The 13,842-nt window shown below is 38.6% G+C and overlaps 1 protein-coding gene across 1 annotated transcript in view; it reads right to left on the reverse strand.

Moving 5' to 3' along the window:
* Positions 1 to 13,842, reverse strand: part of FAF1 (Fas associated factor 1) — a 151,406-nt gene that overhangs the window by 101,552 nt on the left and 36,012 nt on the right. Inside the window, exons 5-7 of the mRNA XM_041483617.1 lie at positions 11,020 to 11,111; positions 10,586 to 10,674; positions 2,356 to 2,461 (exon numbers count right to left, since the gene is read on the reverse strand). Coding sequence (XP_041339551.1) covers positions 2,356 to 2,461; positions 10,586 to 10,674; positions 11,020 to 11,111 — 287 coding nt within the window. The remainder of the gene's footprint in view (positions 1 to 2,355; positions 2,462 to 10,585; positions 10,675 to 11,019; positions 11,112 to 13,842) is intronic.

Below are 13,842 nucleotides of genomic sequence, written 5' to 3' on the forward strand. Positions count from 1 at the left end.
AGAACATTTCTAGAATCTTAAATATTTCTTTTAATAATTGATGTAGTCATTTTGAATCTTTCTGCATAGGATATGGCGTGTGAGTAGATTGCATTAACACTGCTTAAACATTTCAACTTGTCAGTATGGCCAAGTCGATTTCTGAAATATTTGCTGTATTTTCCCATCGAAACAGTAATAAAGGTAGAATAAATATATGCCACTGCTTTATAATCACTGAACATTAATGAATATTTTATGTCTTTTTAAATCTCCCTGTTTAATTTAAAAGGGTGAAATTAAGTCTCCTCCCTGCAATATGCCAATTATCTGTAAATCAAACAATAACTTGGCCATTATAGTCCTTTTTGTTAATATACCAGAAGCTAATTTGAAAACACTGAGCGGCATTTTTAGGTAATAATTGAATAGTCCTTCCTGCCCTCTTGTGGTTGGCAACTGCATCACTGAGCTTCTCCACCGTTACAAAAATACACCAGGAGGAAAGTAAACTATTAATTTGTTAAAGTGTGAACAAGAGAATGAAGAGAAAAAAAAATCTAACAGTCCCTGGAGAGGACAGAGACAAAGGAGACAAAGAATGATACCACTGATTCCTCCAAACCACAATGACTGCCTAGATTTGTTACAATGATTACTCTAAAAGAAAAAAAAATTAAATTAAGAAGCCATTAGGGAGTTAACATTCAAAACAGTGCTTGTTTTCTATAATTAGACAAATGTTCAGCAACCCCTTTTACCTCAGCGAAATCCCCGGGGATTTCAGGAGCCTTTGCACAGACAGACACGTTCACCTGTTCAGCATCAGCTGCACAACGAGGGCCAGAGAGCTCCTTTCATTTTAGCCCCTTCACAATTTTATACACTCTATTGGGTGTGACACTCAGATACAAGAAAGGCAAAGAAAGGATTTCTGCTCATGCTGGTTACGTGGTGATAGCGTTTTTATTTTGGTTGTTTAAAGGGAAAATCATAATGAACTTTTAAATCATATTGATTTCATAATGATGACCGTGACAACAACCTGCCATTGCCAGCAAACAAGAAAACTTCAGTGCATGGAAAGGCAGCCTAGATCCCCCTGGCAGAGCCTTCTGGTTCCTTTAAGCCAGGTAAGACCCACCAGCAAAGAAGAAAATGATACAGTATTGATAAAAACCAGACAATATATATGTATGTGTTTTCTTTTAGAATCTCACCATTTTAGAATTAAAACCACCTATTTGGATGATTTATTTCCATAAATGTTCAAATTCTTTATAAGTCTAGAAAGGCAAAGCTCAGCCCCTCAAAAGTCAAACTGATTCAAGTATGTTTATTTGTATTACCACAAAAAGCAAAACTGAACTTACTATAGTAGATCTAAACACAAGAAATAGAAAACAGGCTTTCACATGAAGGAAAGATCAGAATTTAGATCTTAAGAATAACAGGATTCAAAATGAAAACAGTGATAATTTTTTATTGTTGTATGAGATACTACTCCCATAGCTAATATTACAGAACTTAAATTAATTCTGTCTACCATGTCAGCATGCGACATGAAAAACTTCAATAAAATCTGTTCAACCCTAAAAGACTGAGAGAAGTGTCAAACCAATAATAGCAAACATACATTTAATTTGAAAAGCAAACATTTAATCTTAATATTTTGTAATGTGAATTCCGAAGATTCACATTTCTACGTTGTTTGTCAAGTTTCCAGAAGGTAGTGGGTTATATGGAAAATAACATCCACAACATCTAGCATTAGATATACCATGGAGCACTAGACAACAACCTTTGGACTTGGAAAGGAGTTTTAAAAATATGCAAGGGACTGCTTACTCTGAATTCAGAGAGTCCAGAGTCACATCAGAGATATTTGTTCCTTTAGGACTTAATTCTGCTGAAGTTCTCTCCAATATCACCCCTTGCTGGCCGTTCCACAGAACGGCAGCAACGTCCATTACACACAAAACCATTTGGCTACCAGGCCAGTAAGAATTACAGCACCCTAACAGCAAGCAGCACAGTGGCTGAGGTGCCTACAAAATGGAGATGGAGCTGGTTAAAAGAAGGGAAGAAAGAGAGAGCTTCAAGGGGTTTCAAGTAAAATGAAATTTGAATAACTCAATGGAAGTGTTTGTGTATTTTGCTACTACAATACAAAAAGAAACATACTTCGGTATCATTTAATAGAACACAATTTTCTAACTGAATTCTTTAATCAAATCTTGATGATCCAGTTGATTAAAATAAAAAAGACTAATAAAATACAGGAATATCCATCAAGCCTACGTAAACCCCCTTTAAGAGAGCTGGCATTAGCTATAATGAGCTACATTTATTCTTCAGCTGTGAAACAGCACTCACCTCCTGAATGGTACTGCTTCCTGAGAAGTTGAGGTTGTACTCCCGCTGGACTTCTCGATGGGTGACAATCAGCATGAAGTTCTGATTTAATGACTCCTGCAGGGCCCTGAAATGGTTGAAAGAAAAACAGGAAAATCAGGGATAAGCATGTTATAGCTTGTTTTACAGTTAGATGCAGAAACCCCAGGGTACCCTAAACTCTGCATGGACAAGTCCAGGCACAACATTATCATCTCTCTTTTCACTCTTAAATGCAAGGAAGCATGCTGAGAATGACCAAAGGCCATTCCTGAACTCCTTCCTTAATAAGGTGACTGCAGCCTTTAAAGCTCATCTGATGTTAAGTATTTTCAAAATGGAGAGAGTCCCATTATCTTCACAAACCTCGGGTGTATTTAGCACTCCTAATGCCATTAATAATAGGCTTGTCTGCATATTGATGGCCAGACCAAATATCAAGCTATGATGCACATTAAGAACTGATGGTAAATAGAACAAGGCAAAGCATGCTCTTGCTTCTCAAGGGTTACCTGAAGCAGAAACCAAATGGAAATTCTTCTGCTTAGATTCATTTAAAGCACACAAACCCAGCTAATTAGAACTGGAAAAGTAACCACAGCAAAATCTCTCATGTGGGTATTGAACATTTAGAAAATTTCATTCTGCTCACATTGTTTTAAATGGACACTCAGAAGTTTTTATTTAAAAAATTCAGAGAGGGTTTTAATAAAAATAAAAACATAAATAAAAATGAAATTAACAAAAATCTTAAGATACAGTTTAAACAGGCCAACCATACCTTTATGTTGTTACAAACTTGGGTTTTTTTTCTGATTTTTCTGGTAGTAAGATATCTGGATATTAAAAAGGTATCCTGATTGCTTAATTAGGTACAAAATTATGCAGCTCTCCACTTTTCAAAGCAGAAGGCAGGACTACTGCTAGAGACATTACAATTATGGCTGTGTGCAATCTCACACATGCTACGAAACTGCAGCAACACTGTACCACACCTTGGGTTTCTAAACAATATTTATGCAGACTTGACTTGTTCAGTAGCATATGAAATTTAATGAGGCCTATTCAATTCTTTTTTTTTCTTATCACACACACTTAAAAGAATGACAGACTGTTTTTCCTTCACATCTTCACTATTCTGTGACACTTCAACAAGCCATTCCTCTTAGCACTAAAGGACAAATTCTGCACGCAGATCAGCACAGCTGTATCCTATGATACAAGAAGACAAGAAAGACTCCTCCATCATTTGAGACCTGATTTGTTAGTTGTAACTCCTGGAATTACTGATCTGCCGTTTTGCTGCTCAGGTGGGAAGGAACTCATACAATACTCAGTGGATGGTTTAGCAAGAGATACAAAGTTTGCTTGAATATCTTAGGGAAATTTACCTCACAGAAATATCTTCACTGGGAAACCTTACTTGGCTCCATCCACATCTCAATAATCACATACTACAAAACAAAATCATGAAGTGCTATTTCTTGTCTTTTACGGGTTTCCAATATGGAAAATAAATATAACTCATTGCCAATGCTGAGTATGATCATGTGCATGAGAGACACTACAAATATAACTGGAGTCATTGATGTGGAACATGTAGTTTTCTGTACTTTCACGAGATTTTCAACAAAAGGCCTAACAATTCTTTAAATACCTAACAGTCCCTCTAAAGAGGGGAAAAAAATAAAAAGAGGAGTCCTGAAAAGTTCTATGCCTATTTTCAAAGGTAATTCTAATTTGATTGTTAGTAAGTTTTGCATCCTCATAACCATATTTTCAGTAGCAACTAAAATATCCTGCTGTGCTTTTTCAGATTCTGATTTTTTATTTCTTTTCAGCAAATACTGGAGGCAAATGACATATTTAATTGCTCTGAAAACATTAATTACCTCATATGTGAATGGCTCTGGATTCCATACAGATTCACACAAGGTTCTGTTAAAGCTAATTTTGACTCTATCTGAAAATCTGTAGATGCTAACTGATAACATGACTCATGTTTTCATTCAGTAATTGATGTAAACATAGAATAAACGGGCCAATCTGATCAAACCCTCAGTCTCTCCAGTTATGCATGATCCACACACTTCAGTACAACTCAAAATACAGCTTGCTAATAAAAAGCATCCACTCATAGGAAAAGTTTTCCACTTGTGAGAGCAGGAAGTATTTTGGAAAGGAAAAAATACTCTTCAAACAAATTTAAATGAAGTGCCTAAAAATTAAAAGCTTTAATTTTTGAACTAACAATTTTGACACCTCTACTTTTGGGATTTCTAAGCAACACAAGCTGAATGCTGCTAACAAGCAAATTCTCAGTACATATTCATTGACAAACAGAGTGAAAAAAGAGGCTGAAAATTAAGCTGGCTAAAAAAAAAAAAAAAAAAGAAAAAAAGAGGAAAAACTGGGTTTGAAAGTGTTAGCAAACACAGTGCATGGTTAATTGTTCACTTTTTCTTTAGAAAAATAACAAACTGAGGAACATTACTTCTGCTTACACAGAAATGCACCGGTCAACTGCTCCAGTCCTTGCAGCTCCTACATCAAAATCTCACATGGTCTGACAGCTGTAAAGCTTGGACAGTGTCCACGAGAAAGTCACAGGGAGGAGGAATTGCTGACACACCTGATGGGTCACTGATGCCAGCACTGGCGCCCACCCTCCTGTGTGGGATGGGGCTGATGTGAACACACAGCCAGAGATGTCTGTCCCTCCCATAATCATTTCCTCCAGCAAAGGGGGATGCAGATTAACCCAAATTACTTGGACCAAAATACATCTTGCCCAAAAATTGTATTACAGCCATTAAGGTAATGATAAATTTTACAAGGTGAAAGTATTTAAAGGAAACTTCTCACTGGCAGCAAGACGAAGCTTATTCCTATCTCTCTTCAGGTCCACATAAGTGTATCGAGAAGATTGACTTTGAATGCAAAGCACATCTCTAAAATTTTGGCCTCAGCGTTTACAGCTGTTTAATTTTCCTACAAATGTTATAGTTCACTACAATTTTCCATATAAAATAGCTATATTAAAAGGGGAAAAAAAATCAGGGTCAAAATGTAGGTCCCATTAAAGACAATACAGATTTTTTTCCCTTCTTTTTCTTTGTTGCCAGAAGTGCTAAGAGAATACAATTAATCTGAGAATTAATTAGTGGGAAAAGAAAACTAAATTCTGGAAAGAGACTAAAGTAGGCCACTCTTACTAGAACATTTTTCCCCTACTGCAAACCCCAGCTTTCAAAAGCATTTGCTGATAGGTGATATACACCATTACAACCTTTTCACCTCAGCTGAATGATTCTGCACTCGCTGTGCAGCACAAGAGGCAAGGGAATCTGTATTTTTGGGTACCAATCCTCCAGCTGAGGTACCCTACCGACACCCAAAAAAGAAGTTCAAGAACAAACAAAAGAAAACAGATCAGAGCACAGTCATTGCTCCGACCATGGCATTAATGCTCTGATTTTTTTTATATGATACTTTGCAATTCGACAGCATTTTTCTTTGAAATTTTAGTAATATTTTCGAATTTGACACCAAAAGTAAATCCTTAAAAAATTATATGTAAATGCTCCTTTCATTCCAGTTTTTATGAAATACACTCAGTATTTCCTACTAGGCAATATCTTTCTCAGTCACACAGATTTCCCCAAAACCTCTGATTTTTATACAAACAGGTATGACACAAGGTAATTAACATTTCCATTTTAAACTTACAGATTTATATAAGCTCGTGTCAACAGAAGTCCAAATTTACTGTAATTACAGATTATTTACATTAAAACAAAATAAGAAATCAGTATGTAAATGTAATGTTTGTTGTAGCTAATGCAGCAGGAGGTGGTAGATTAGGTTCAAACAGCAATCAGTTAGCAAATCTGGCTAACATGTAAATGAGCAGAAGCCCTTTTGTTTACATTCTATTGCATTTTAAACTTCAGGATTTTTAAACTGTCTCATGAACAGATGGGAAAATAAAACATTAATCTTACCATTCTTATGGAAGCTTTCAAAGTAACTAAAGCAAGGCACTGCTCCTGTCCAGCTAAACAGACAGGACTAATAATTGGAGTTGCAGGTTACATCGTTCTTAATTAACACTCTGCTACAGTTGATAACATACAGCAAGACACCACATCACCACCACTGCTCTGCAATCATCTAAAGCAGAGGCATTCAGCAATATATGCACCTATTGCTTGAAAAAAGGGATCTGTGGGTTTTTTCTTTTCCACACAGATGATTACACTTGTTAAACAAGTTACAATCACTTAGTAAAATTGCATTATTTCCAATCATCCCCATGGTATGCACCTGGGGTTTTAATGCTTTTCAACTTTCCAGTGATTCATCAAGTATAATAAAGTATGTTTGCTAAATAGCTGAAAGTCAAAGAAAGTATAAAAGACATTATATCCATCATAACGACAACAGCAACAAAAAACATCTCCCAGAACACACAGGATAGAAAGGAGAGACGATCTGGATGACCCAGCTCCATGGCCAGACTCCCATGCTCATACTCTTCATGCTTCCCTCTTGCATTCTCCTAAACCTATTTCCTCAACTGAGTATTGTCAGCCTTCAAGAAGCATCCAAGGCAACAAAGGGAAGGAATTGCTGAGGAAGGGATTAATCTAATCTGACAAAGCTGGTGCAAGGGATCTATCCCATGGGCGTTGAATGGTGGACATTCTTTGGCATCTTTCCTTTCAGGATTGCTTTCCGAGGGAAATCATGCTCTTCTCCACCCACCTGGTAACTTTTGAGCGTAGTCACTGGTTTTAAGGAGGTCTCATAGTGTTAGAAAGGTCTCAAATACCAGGTGTAAATCAACAGCCAGGAGGAGGAAGGGGACCCAAATTACCACCCACCTCAGTAAAAGGCTGCATTAAAAGTGCAGTATTTTATACTCATCCAGGTGATCCCTGGCCAGTGATCTCAAAACTACCCACAGGACATGACTTCTCCTTTCCTTTGATACCTGACTGTGAGCTGGAGAACAGATGCAGGGCAGACTGATACTCTGTGCAGGGGGAACAATATTACACAGGTGCTACAAAATACACAACTGGAGGCAGTATCAGAGGTAGGTGAGATGATGGGAAGCATGGAAGGGGAAGGCTGATTTACTGCAGCTGCTGGGATGAGGCAGGAATTCATTAGAAATCGGACTTCAGTATGTCCACAGCTCACAGAACACATGGTTATTGTTCTGGATATCGTGCATGGAATGTATGGCTTTACCAGCTGAAATTGTGGTAGCAGGGTGGAACAATACAGGTGATATTTGACATTTAAATTTAATCTTTCCACCTCAATTTACTAGCATGCAGTAGTAATTCACTGGGTTTCTATTACCTATAAAAGCTTTAGGTAGGCCACTGATGAACAAAGATACCCCAGGAGATTGTTGTTTATTTAAAAGGCAGGATCACTTTGCCATTACATTTACATGCCGGTTTTCAGTCAGTTCTGGGTTAAGCCCACTCAGTCTGTCACAATAAACTTCAATGCCTTCATACCAATATGTTGGAATAGGATGTTTCAGACAGTGTTCTGCCTCACTATAAAGAACAGACAAAAACTGGAGCTTACAGAGCTGAGGCCAGACTGTTCCTTTTAAGAAGGGCATATAGATAAAATATCACATACTGGAATCTCAGGCTTTTCAAATATCACTTTCTGGAGATATTCAAATCACGACTATTTATCTCTAGTTCAAAACAGAAGGCATTTGAAGAAAACAACAGATGAACTCCCAGAGCAAGAGGCAAAGTTCCTCAACATCCATTAATAATAGACGTGAGCACGACGCTTTTAAAAATTGTGGGTAACAAACTAATCTGAATAATAACTGACCTAACAGTAGGCAGTAAACAGTGTAACTGGGTTTGGTACATTGCTTCAATTAGATGTGTTTTGATCTGCATTGATGCTTTAATTGGAGGCAAGCCTCCCCTTTCATCTAGAATTTATGACTTCAGGAAGATGATCTAGCCTTCAAATTATCCGTGTTTAAATAGCCACTAATTAGGCACCATTTGCTGTCCCAATGCTACCAACTTTTATCTTAAAAATATCCAGAACTAATCTCCACTATGAAACAAATATAAACTATAAAAGGTAACAACTACTTTGATTTTACTATCAAGTGAAGTTCTTTAAAACCATTAATCCTATAAAAAAGGCTAAGAACTGTTTTTAAACAGTTTGTTGTTATATACTTTACTGCAGTTGCAATAAACAACTCTCTTCAGAGTCCAGTTTTCTCTCCAGATTTATAACATTCAAACTACAATATACAGCAATACCTAGCCAGAAAGTTTTGAAATTGGAAATGAAACAATTAGCAGCTGTAGTGTCTTTTCACTGTTCTTCAAACAGCTGCTAAGGTACAATGCTTATTGTCCTCACACACAAATACAGCTCCTGTTCGCACATACAGTTCTTGTACACCACTCTCTGTTCCAGTGCCACTCTTCCCTCTCTTAATGCTCCTTTTCTTATCATTATTATTTTTATAACTCATATCAGCATTCTTAATTCTTCCACAGACTACAAGTTAATGTGCACAAGTACCTTTTAGCAATATACAAAGTCCTTTCAGTCCTTAGGAAGGCAGCTACAAATTTCTATTGACTCCCCAAGAATTCCTCTCACCAGTAATAGAACTGCACTTGCAGAATGTTCTCCTATCACCTACAAGGTCAGAAAGCCAACTCCCTCTTCGGACAAGGTGAAATCCATGCATTTTGCCCAATTCCAAAGGCATCCCTGAGCTGCATCCCGGTCCGGAGCAGCTCCTTTGGCAGCTCAATTCCCGCGCACCCTCTAGCGGCTACCGAGGAAAATTCCCATTTTCCTGGGAAACAGCACATAAAATGCAACCTTTGGGAAAGGGAAGGACACGGAAAAAAACCAAACCAAACGAATTGCTAACGACTTTAAAAGAGTATTTTCCATATAACGTCGCTTCATTTTCAACCCTTCGCAATATTCCCTGCCAGCAGAAAGAGACCTGGGGTGCTGCTGGGCAGGGACCGAACACGAGCCCGGCATGGCCAGGGGGCCAGCAAGGCCAGTGGCACCTGGATTTGAGCAGGAACATGCAGGACCAGGGCAGTGACTGTCCCCCTGTGCTGCCGAGGCCACAGCTCGGGTGCTGTGTCCAGCTCTGGGCCCCTCAGCTCTGGAAGGACTTGGAGGGGCTGGAGCAGGGCCGGAGATGGGAACGGAGCTGGGGAAGCGCCTGGAGGGAAGGCCCTGAGGTGACCGAGGGAGCCCGGGCTGCTCCTGGAGAAACCCTTCAGCTCAGGGGGAACCTTCTCACTCTCCAAACGCCCCAAAATGAGGAGTCTGTCTCCACTGCCATGTCTCAAGTGGAAGGATGAGAGGAAATGGCATTAAATTGCACCACAGCAAGTTCAGATTAGGTATTAGAAAAACATCTTTCCCTGAAAGAGTGGTTAAGCACTGGATTAAGTTGCCCAGGGATGTGGTGGAGTCAGGAAGTTTTCAAGAGATGTCTGGATGCGGCACCTGGGATTTGTTTCAGGGGTGATTATGGTGGGTTGAACTAAATAATCTTGAAGGTCTCATCCAGCTTTGATGATTCTGTGATTCTGTGACATACGAACGCTCACTGCTTACTTCTTGAGTGTACAAATCAGTAATAAAATATATCCTTCTCAACTCAAGGAAATAAATTATAATTCATTATTAATGAATAATTAATTTATTTATATTAATTAATTATTCAGTCCACCTACATACATTTAAAAAGTACAAGATAAAATAATTCTGAACAGACAGGAATGATTTATACAGATTTATATGATACATTAAATGGACCAACATAAAGCAGCAACTTATGCAAGGCCAGCTCTCATTTCCACAGGGACCAGATTTCTGTTAAATTAAAGTCATCACATCTGTGAGATGCAAAATTCTGTATGTACCTAAGAGGCTCATGTACCCCACCAGAGTTTTAAAAACCCCAACAAGCTTCCTTTCATCCCAACAGTCACTAGTGCAGTGAAAACACTTCTTATTTACTGACTGCAGATTCCTAAAAATACACATGTGGCTTCATAAAAAAACCCCAAAAAAACCAAACAAATAAAAAAAAACCAAACAAACAAAAAAAATCCCCCAAAACAAAAACCATACAAATAGAATTTACGGCCAAAAGACTTACCCAGAATGACTTGAAGAAGGCGGAGGCAGGTCAGGTGTTAGAACATAAAGACTATTATTTTTTGGCAAGTGTAGACTTTTTAAAACAGTCTGAAGGGAGAAAAATCATTATAAATATAAAACATTCACCAATTATGATTTTTTTTTTTTGATCATAGGCATGTATTTATAATATCAGCAAATATTTTGTTTCAAGATACAATTTCTGTTACTTCAGAACATCATTTTTGTAGGTGGGCCACATTATATACAAACCAAACACAAACTGATTTGTCCTGATTTTATTTTGCAATGTTTTAGATTAAGAGTTCTTTGTGTGCCACCCAAGACATCTGACACTGTTTGAAACTAACAATTCTTGCATTGTAATCCCCACCCACAGATGCTCAGTTTGAAACTGAGTTCAGTTAACTGAAAACACAGTTGAAAACTTACACTATCATCTACATCTCCAGTCTTCCACCCTTTTAACAGCATTTTAGATGCAGGAATCTGAAGTTCATTTTCTAGAATATGTTTGATATCTCCTAGAGAGAAAAACAAAGAATATATATAAAATATACACATCTACTGCTTTATTTCAAACAGCAGTGAGTTGTACTTAATAAACAAGAGCAAGGAAAAATTTACAAGAGATGGATTTTCAGTCTAGTTACCCTTGTAACATACCCTTCAAACAGTAAAGGACAAATGAAGCTTAAAAAAACAATCACAAAGCATGAATGATTGGAGAATCACACAAGGATTTGATGATTTGTACATATATATTGGTAATTCTGTATTCCGTATTTATTAGACACAGATAGCTGTGTGCTATCTGGAACACCAGACTTAAAGAGGGTGCATATTTCTGATAGCAAATTTGATTAGCATTAGTCCAGACATAAGGAACTGGAATGTTCATACAACCGACTGCTCTGACAGCTTTTTCAATGTTTTATACGTTTTGATTCTCTTCTGCCCCTGTAGTTATTACAGTCATAAAGTAACTCAGGCTGGAAGGTACCTCTGGAGTTCATGTGACCCAAGCCTAACTCAAAAGTCTAATTAAACCAGTTTAGTCAATGACTTGTCCAGCTGGCTCTTGAACATGTCAGGATGGAAGTCTGACAACGTTTCTGCCCAACCAGTTTCAGTACTTCACCACCCTCACAACAAAAGAAAAAATCTTTTCTTTAATGTGAATTTTTGATGTGTCTATTGCCTCCCATTCTCATGCACCTCCAAGACAAGTCTGGCTCCATCTTCTCCACATCCTCCAGCAGGCAGCTGCAGACAGAGGTCAGGTCTGCACCTTCCCCTTTCCTCCCCAGGCTGGAAAAATCCTCTTCTCTGTGTCTCTCCTCCTGTTAGCCCAGAGCTCCAGAACCCTGACCAGACTTACTGAAGGATGCCATCATCTTTCTTCTAGTGAGCACCTCAAAACCCCACACAGTGCCTCAGATGCAGTCTGGCTAGTGCTGAATAGAGGGAAATAATGATTTCCTGGGATCCACCAGCTACAGTCTCACCAGCAAAGCCGGAGAAATGGCAAGTCTTCTTCACTGCAAGAGCTCATTGCTGAAGCACCCAAGATCCCTTTTACTAAATTGTTTTCTAGCCCATCAGCCTTCAGCCAGGTAGCAGGTGGGGATAACATGGAGTTATCCTATGCCAGACACAGGACTTCAACTTTATTTTCTTGGAACTTCAGGAGGCTTCTATCAGCCTATTTCTCCAGGCTGTCCAGGACCCACTAAACAGCAGCCTTGCCCTCCAGAGTATCAGCCACTTCTCTGAGCAGATTAACATTTATTTTGATCAGTTTTTTATCCAGTTTTCATCTTAACATTGTAACTAGAAAAATACAACAGCAGAGTACATCAAAGGCCTTACTAAAGCCACAGTGACATTCTCTCCCCTTGTCAACTGAGCCGGTCATCAAATTGTAAAAGGCAAATAATGCTGACTGATCAGGTACAATTTGCCTTTAGTAAATCCATGCTGGGTGTTCCAAATCCCATTCTTTTCTCTCCCATGGTCAAAAAGTGCTTCCAGAAAGATTTACTCCATAATCTTCCCACAGACCAAGCTCAGCAATCACCACTGAACACACATTCACATTTGCCTTAGCCTCTGTCCTCCTTCTGATGTACTTACAGAAACCCTTCTAACCCCCCAGTGGTTTCACCTTCAGCTGAGCTTTGGCCTTCCTAGCTCCAAACCTGCACCCCTCTGTGCTCCTGCTGGGCAGCCCACCACTACTTTCCAGCTCTGGCTACTTTGTTTTTGAATTTAGCTCAGCCAGAAATGTTTTCTTCTTCTGTGCTGGCCCTCTGCCATGCTTGCTCCTCTTGCACATTGGAAGGAACTCTTCCTGTGCTTTGAAGAGATTGTCTTGAAGATCAACCAGCTCTTGGGTCCCTGTGCCTTCCTGGGCAGCCTCTCATGGGCAAGCAGATGCCCATAAAAGCAAAATCTATTCTTTCCTCAATTCCACAGCTGAAGTTCTAAAATTTGCCTTGCTCACTTCTCCCAGGACTTCAAACACAAGGCTGCCTTCCATCTTTATATCCCAAAATATAGAAATTCTACACGAACTGCCTTCTGCCCTACAGCTTTCAGGTAAAAACCAATAAGAAAAGAAAAATCAAAGCAGCACAGCTGAAAAAATCTGATCTGGTCAGTTTTTGATGCCTCATTTCCATGGATGCAACTCAGCACAAAGGAAAACAGAAAACACCCATGGATAATTCAAACCGAGCACCGCTAGGTGGCGCCACCCAACACCAAATCCATTGCCGAAAGGACAAGCGAGGATCAAAAGTTTCAATTTCCAAATTTCACCCCACACAAAAGGCTGCAGCACGGAAAATTGCTTTCATCAACTATTCCTTCACGTAGCTCCTTATTTGGATCTGTATAAGCTCTTCACTAAAAGTAAAAAAATTAAAATACTTTTCTTCCTTAGCAGAAGTAAATTAACTCCCAGTTTGGTGAAGGTGAAAAATAACATGCTCTGAAACACTAGCATAATTCTAACATACTGCTTCAAATTGCATAATTTTTAGGGTAAAGACAATAAAACTGATAGAATTAATCTTAATTTGAATGAAAGAGTCAAATAAAAATTGAACTAAGAAGAATGCAATGATGTTCCTCACATCAGGAAGAATTCCTCTAATCTTGTCACTAATCCTGTGCAGAAAGAGATGCCATACAGATTCAAAGAGGAAATGCCAAGATCATCCACTTATTAATAGCTTGCATCTACACTAA

Source organism: Pyrgilauda ruficollis, unplaced genomic scaffold, assembly GCF_017590135.1.
Source record: "Pyrgilauda ruficollis isolate IOZ18807 unplaced genomic scaffold, ASM1759013v1 scaffold6, whole genome shotgun sequence".
In the NCBI taxonomy this organism is placed as follows: Eukaryota; Metazoa; Chordata; class Aves; order Passeriformes; family Passeridae; genus Pyrgilauda; species Pyrgilauda ruficollis.